Here is a 7,208-nt window from a genome sequence, read left to right as displayed (position 1 = left end):
ATGAAGGCTTGGACCATTGGCTAACCATTTCAATCTTTCAGAAACCGGATGTGCATTTATATTCAACTCCCCATCAATGTGATTTTTTAGCTACTTTATGATACACCAATTATGCTATTTGGAAATTCAATTTTCATTCTTACTTGGGTAACACTTCCTTGGCATCTCCTTGTGTCTTTCAACATATGGCTCGACCTCGTTGGCATTATGTAAAATATATAAGTGCGCTTGCTCCAATTCGGTTCTTGTTATAGTCAATATTTCATTCCCAGTAATACCTTCACCAAATGTTTTTTTGCATATCGAGGCTTTGGGATGCCTATGAAATCACCATCGGTAAGGTATCCAGTACAAAAATCAAGAGCTTCTTTAACAACATATCGCTCGACAATACAACCCTGTAGTCTTGATCGATTCTTCACATACTCTTTAATGTCTTCATACAACGCTCAAAGGGGTACATCCATCTCATATAGGAAGGGCCACATAGTTGTGTCTCTCAAACAAGATGAATGTTTAGGTGAACCATTATGTCAAAAAAAGAAGGTGAGAAATACATTTCAAGCTCACACAAAGTCAAAATAATTTGTCTTTGCAATGCAGGTAATTTCTCATGATCAATCACTTTGCTATAAATTGCCTTGAAGAAGAAGCATAACCTAGTTCTGGTTCCTCGAACTTTTTTAGGTAGAATTGATCGTATTCCAATAGGCAAGAAATGCTCCATAAGTACATGAGAATCAAGAGAATTAAGACATTTTAACTTGAGGTCTTTCATTGATATGAGGTTCTGAATATTGGAAAAGTACTCTTCTAGAACTTTAACACCATGAATAAATTTACAAAATTCAATTCTCTCCTTCCTCAACAAAGTATAAGCTATTGGAGGTAGAAATGTAGGTTTTCCTTTCATTATTGGCCCCAATTCCTTTCTTATTCTCATACTAACCAAGTTCAACCTTGCATTCATGTCATCTTTGGTCTTACTAGGGACATTGAGTAAGGTAACAAGGAAATTTTCAAACACTTTTTTTCAATATGCATAACAGCGAGGAAATGTCTTACATATAATGAACTCCAATATGACAATTCAAAGAAGATTGACCTTTTCTTCCACTCCTTTGTGACAATTTATTTTGAAAAAAAAGGTTTACCAAAGTTAGTATTCAAACCCTTTAGCTTTTGAAATAATTGGTCACCTGTCAACGGCAAAGGAACACGACCTTCTTCATTATTTCTATTAAATGTTTTTCACCATCATCGATAGTGATGATCTGAAGGCAAAAATCTACGATGGTCAAGGAAGACATTTATCTTATAGTGTTCCAACCTCATTGAATGAGTATTGTCATCACATACAGCACATGCAAAATGTCTTTTTGTACTATATCGAGACAGATTACCATATGCAGGTAAATCACTAATTGTGCCGAACAACAAAGCCCTCAAGTTGAAGCTTTCTTCCTTATACGGATCATATACACTTATGCATGTCTCCCACATTTGCTTCAAGTCTTCAATTAATGGAGCCAAATGTATGTCTATGTCATTTCCTAGTTGTTTAGGTCCAGAAATTAGCATAATAACATCACATATTTGTGCTTCATGCATAGAGAATGAGGTAGGTTGTATATCACCAACATCACTGGCCATGTACTGTGGGAGAAAATTTGAACACTATGTGTGTTAATTCCATCCGTTGACAATGCAAGGCGTAGATTTCTTGATTCTTGACCAAAACTAGGATACTTGTGATCAATTTTTCTCCATTGAGGAGAATCTGCAGGATGCCGAAGCTTGCCATCTTTAATCCTTTCTTCATCATGTCATGTCAACTTCTTTGCATATTTGGCATTGCTAAACATACGCTTGAATCTTGATATGATGGGAAAATACCATAAAGCCGTTTTGGAATCCTTCTTGTATCGTGATGCATTACATTTATGACAAAACTTTAATGAAGCATACTCATTAAAAAATAAGATGCAATCATTTTCACAAGCATGTATCCTAGTGTAGTCGATGCCTATGGAGCGTAACACTTGTTTTACATCATAGGTTCAAGAACGGAGCACATTATCTTCCGGTAACATATCCTTCAGAAGTGCAAGCAAGTCGGCGAAACTCTTATCGGTCCATCCATTAACATATTTAAACTTATACAACCTTGACACCACTGCCAATCTTGTGAATTTAGTACAACCATCATATAATGGTTTCTCAGCATCACTTATCAACCGCTGAAACATCTTAAGAGAGCCTTATTCTGATCCTATGGTTAAAACAACAAGGCTTCACCAACATGATGGAGAGCCTTATTCTGATCCTGCTCTTTATAGGAGATTGGTTGGAAGATTGCTATACCTCACAAACACTAGACCTGACATAAGCTATGTTGTTCAACAACTTAGCCAATTCATGTCTAATCCCACTCAAACTCATTACAAGGCATTAATAAGGGTATTGAGATATATCAAGTCTTCTCTAGGACAAGGATTATTCTATTCTACTACCTCTATTATGCAACTTAAAGCTTTTTCTGATTCTGATTGGGGCATTTGTATAGATTCTAGAAAATCCATATATGGATATTGTGTGTTTTTAGGTGAATATCTCATTTCATGGAGATCCAAGAAGTAGCAAACAATTGCAAGATCTTATTCTGAAGCTGAGTATAGGACTTTGGCTGCAACTTCTTGTGAGATACAATGGTTAACTTTCTTACTTGATTCTTTCTTTATTTCTTTCATTACTCCTGCCCTTCTTTATTGTGATAGTGCTTCAGCTTGTCATATTGCTAACAATTCTGTTTTTCATGAGAGGACTAAGCACATTGATATATATTGCCATGTAGTTCGTGAAAGACTTCAAAATAAGCTTTTTCGTCTATTGCCAGTATCAACAGTTGATCAGTATGCTGACATTCTTACAAAACCACTTCTCCATTTCATTACTTGTTATCCAAGCTGGGAGTCCTTAACATCCACTCTCCAGCTTGAGGGGGGCTATTACAGATAATAAGTTAAGTTAGCCCAATCTTGATTCAACCAAGCCCAATGTTTTTGCTTTCACTATGGTTCTACTATTCATTCTTTGTCTGCAACAACTGTTCTGCAAGTGCAGAATCTTGCATCCAAGTACATAAGATTGTTTTATTTTCTTTCTTTTAGTTCTTTATTTTCTTTTCTTTTGTGTTGATCAAGTTAGAGATTATAATGTAGAGGTTAGTTAGTTGTTGAGGTTTGTAACAGTTTTTAGTTATTGATTAGATGGCTAGTTTCTCATCCCCTCTTATATAAATAGCTTCTTGGCTCATCATATTATTAAGATTAGAAGATGTATTTTTTAAAAAGTCATTTTATAATTCATTATATATTTCAAATGACATGAGGTTTAGAAAACCTCCCCAATTGACTGTGTGTATTGGGAAATCAAAGTTATAAAAGGGTACTAATAGTAAAAATCTTATCATTATTAACTTTTGCTATTCATTGTCCGAATAGAAGGATTAAAAACTTAGAATTATAATTTTGTTGTTGAAAAACTAAAAATATCATCTCTTAATTCAATAATACATCATTTCCTAAATTTGATTTTGCATTTGTTGCATTCCTTAAACATTAAAATTAGTACATCATTTATTATTATATTTGTTGATAAGCCTAATTCTTATACGGTGTCTTTATATAATTAGTATATCATTTATCAACTAATAAGATATTAATCTAGTGATGTAAGACCTCACTAGACCTTGAATATTTGATGAATGATACACGATGCAATAATAACTATTTTTTTTCATTTCTATTTATTGTATATTCCATAGAACTGTAAATATATGTTCTGTCAAGGTAAAAATCTTTGTACACTTACTGCATTATATACATTAATTTAAGTTTCTTCGAAAGAATCATACAGTAACAATTTATAAAACTCATTCACTCTCGGCATATATATTTTCCCCCTCATTATATAAATTGTCATTTACATATGTGTAAAGTTGATATTTCCCAAGCCGAATTAACGGGGCTTGAAGTTTCCAACTATAATTACATTGTAAAACGACGTAGTCTTAGTGGAGCAGAAGTACTAGTGGGCATGATAGAGTGGTTGAAACAGAAAAGGGACATGGGAAACAAAAAAGTGGAAGAGTGAAGCAACGTTTCCCATGACCCAACCAGTTTTATCCAGAATGATAAATACAAAAATGACCCTAACCTCGCACGTGCCGACCCCAGCGTCACCCTTGTACTGTTGTTTCCCCACGTCGCACTGTTTCATCCCGTGCCCACTACTTCACGCTCTTCTTACTTCTTTTTTATTTTTTATTTAAATATCAAATAATATAAAACTGTGCAGTGTCACAGTGGCACCCATAGTCGGCAGGTATCACGTCCTAGTTACCTTAAGAATCTCAATTTACCATTTTTGTTTTTTTACTATTGTTAAATAAATCAAATTGTAATCATCTTAATAATATATTTGAATTTTATCTAACTTACAAACTAAATATTATTAAATAAAGTGTAATTTTATTATACATGATATAAAAATATTTTTAGGAGGCTATATTATTTTTCATGCAAACTTGCAACAATAACCTTCCAATCCTCATTCTTTTCATATGCTCTATCTAATCTACAAAAATATTAAAATTAAATGTTTTGAGAAAAACACACGTTACTATTTTACACTTTAATCTCCATTCTATTTTTTTTCTTTTTTCCCATTTTTTGTTGTTGTATATAATATTCTTAATATATAATAAGAAGTAGATCGACTCACATAGACACGTTCTTAATATATATTAACTTAGTTATCAAGTTATATATTTTAATTGTTTTTTTTTTAATTTAACAAAATTAGCATTACGTATGGTTGACCAATAAATTGTCGTTTTTATTTTATAGTTGTTAATATTTTAGATGTCATATTTATTTCTTTGAAATCTTTTAAAACAACAAATTAATTCCACCAAAGAAAGGGGTATAGATATATATTAGGTGTATTGCCCGAATATCCAGTCAACCAAAAATATAATAAAATTATACTTATTTTTAGAACAAGAGACTATAAAAACTGTAGTTTTTGACATTCATTAAACTGCCTACCGCAATGTCTATTTTACAATAAAATAAAATTTACGAGAAGTTAATATTTTGTAATAAATTAATCCCTAAAATAAGGTGTCAGAATGGCATGATGAAATCTGTGTTGGCAAGGAACATATTACCGAATCATAAATAGACAAAATTTTTACAATAATGCACACACAGTCCCATTTTGGAAAAGAAAAAACTAGTATTATTTAAATACTAAGATGAATTGAGAAAAACAATAAAGTAAGTAGGGAACCAAACTCTGAATAACACCCCACCATCCACCCTTCTTGCCACCTCAATTACATGCTTTTATTCATTCATATATTTCTCACTCTATTCTCCATTTCCCCAAAACCAAAAACTCTCCACCATTATAACCACATAGACACACATAGCAAGCAACAAAGAAAAGAAAAGAAGGGAGAGAAAAGAAATTCAACATATTCTAACCTTGACATGGCTGTTGAGGCTCGCCATCTAAATCTCTTTTCTTCTCAACTCATACCCAACAGGTTCATCTCATTTCCTCTATTTATTTTCAATATTACCATTTTATCCTTTTCTTTGTCTCAAAATCTCATACTGTCTTATTGTTTTTCTTATGCAGAGAAATTATGATGAATCCTATGGATGCAAACATGAACCACTACCACAATAACCACTCCTCGGTGCTTCCGCTGTCGGGAACCACTACAACCACCGTGTCGGAGACACTTTTCCACCCGGCGTTACCGTACAATTCCTTAATCGCCGATTCGTTTCCTCCTCAGAAAACCATAACCGCTATGAAATCTGATGTCAGCACTCACAACAACAATGTTCATGTATCAAGAAAACGCTCTATAGACTCCATCAATTATGCTCATATCTCTTATAATAAGAATCGTGCTACTAATTTCTCGTTTCTCGGTGAAGACATGTCCCTACAAATCCATCACCAACAACTCGACCTCGATAACATCGTTTCTCAACACGTAAGTCTCTTATCCGTTTCACACAGCAAAAATCCGTTTCGTTTTTTCTTCCTTTCATCATTTCTGATTATTTTTTGTTTTTAATTTTTGTTCAGATGGAGAAAGTGAGAATAGAATTGGAAGAGAAGAGGAAGAGAGAAGCAAGGACATTGATGAATGCGATCGAAGTTGGAATAACGAAGAGACTGAAAACAAAAGATGAAGAGATAGATAAGATTGAGAAATTGAACTATGCTCTTCAAGAAAGGATCAAGTCTCTGTGCATGGAAAACCAGATATGGCGAGATTTGGCACAAACAAACGAGGCAACCGCAAATGCTCTCCGAACAAATCTAATGCAAGTCCTATCTCAGGCAAGGGAAAATCCCGTAGAATACGGCGGAGCCACCGTGGAAGCGGCGGAGTCTTGTTGTGGAAGCAACGATGAAAATGAAGGGTGGCGCATGGTAGCAGGGGGTGCGCAGGATAAGGAAGAAGAACGAGTTGCGAGTACGAGGAGTAGAGTAATGAATAATGAGAATGGGAGATTGTGCAGGAACTGTGGGAAAGAGGAATCGTGCGTACTTATTTTGCCATGTAGGCACTTGTGCCTATGTACTGTTTGTGGCTCTACCCTTCACACTTGTCCTATTTGTAATTCCTTCAAAAATGCTAGCCTCCATGTTAATCTCACCTAAATTGCATTATTATTATTATGCTGCTACACTTGTATTAGTATAGCATATAATGTTACATAATGCTAATATTAAGAGCTTATGTCACAACTAGCACATTTTGTGTTTTGGCCAATTGTTATCTACAAATATTTTATTTAAGTTTCACTTCTTCTTTTGGTGTTCTAGTGGTTTTTTTTTTACTTTTTCATTAATCGTGTCTTCACTGATTGGTTTAAACGTTTTCTCAATTGACACAAACACATGAAAAGTTGGATTGGGAAAAGTCTATCTTGTTACCGACCAGCATTGGGTTATTTGAGGATAGTTTTTTATAATTTTAAGGCAGAAGTCATTAGATTTTTTTCTTATCGTCTAAAGTCTGTTATATTTTCAATAAAAATAGTAAGAGGGGATTGTTTTAAGTTAATACTTAATAGAAAAATGACCACTCTCATGATATGATCATATCTAATTTT

General features: G+C 33.8%; 1 protein-coding gene across 3 annotated transcripts; it reads left to right on the top strand.

Annotated features, from left to right (window-relative positions):
- On the top strand, window positions 5,371–6,890 carry LOC109351990 (probable BOI-related E3 ubiquitin-protein ligase 2). 3 transcript variants are annotated; one of them, XM_019593740.1, is made up of 4 exons: window positions 5,371–5,479; window positions 5,553–5,614; window positions 5,710–6,076; window positions 6,172–6,753. In XM_019593740.1, exons 2-4 carry the CDS (start codon window positions 5,559–5,561, stop codon window positions 6,751–6,753), a joined length of 1,005 nt encoding a protein of 334 aa, XP_019449285.1. In that variant the 5' UTR covers window positions 5,371–5,479; window positions 5,553–5,558. The 3 variants fall into 3 exon arrangements, with proteins under 3 accessions (XP_019449285.1, XP_019449284.1, XP_019449283.1); XM_019593739.1 differs by having other exon boundaries at window positions 5,372–5,480; window positions 5,550–5,614; XM_019593738.1 differs by having other exon boundaries at window positions 5,472–5,614; window positions 6,172–6,890.

The sequence above is a fragment of the Lupinus angustifolius genome, chromosome LG07, assembly GCF_001865875.1.
Source record: "Lupinus angustifolius cultivar Tanjil chromosome LG07, LupAngTanjil_v1.0, whole genome shotgun sequence".
Classification (NCBI taxonomy): Eukaryota; Viridiplantae; Streptophyta; class Magnoliopsida; order Fabales; family Fabaceae; genus Lupinus; species Lupinus angustifolius.
This window is presented reverse-complemented; position numbering and strand designations above follow the sequence as displayed.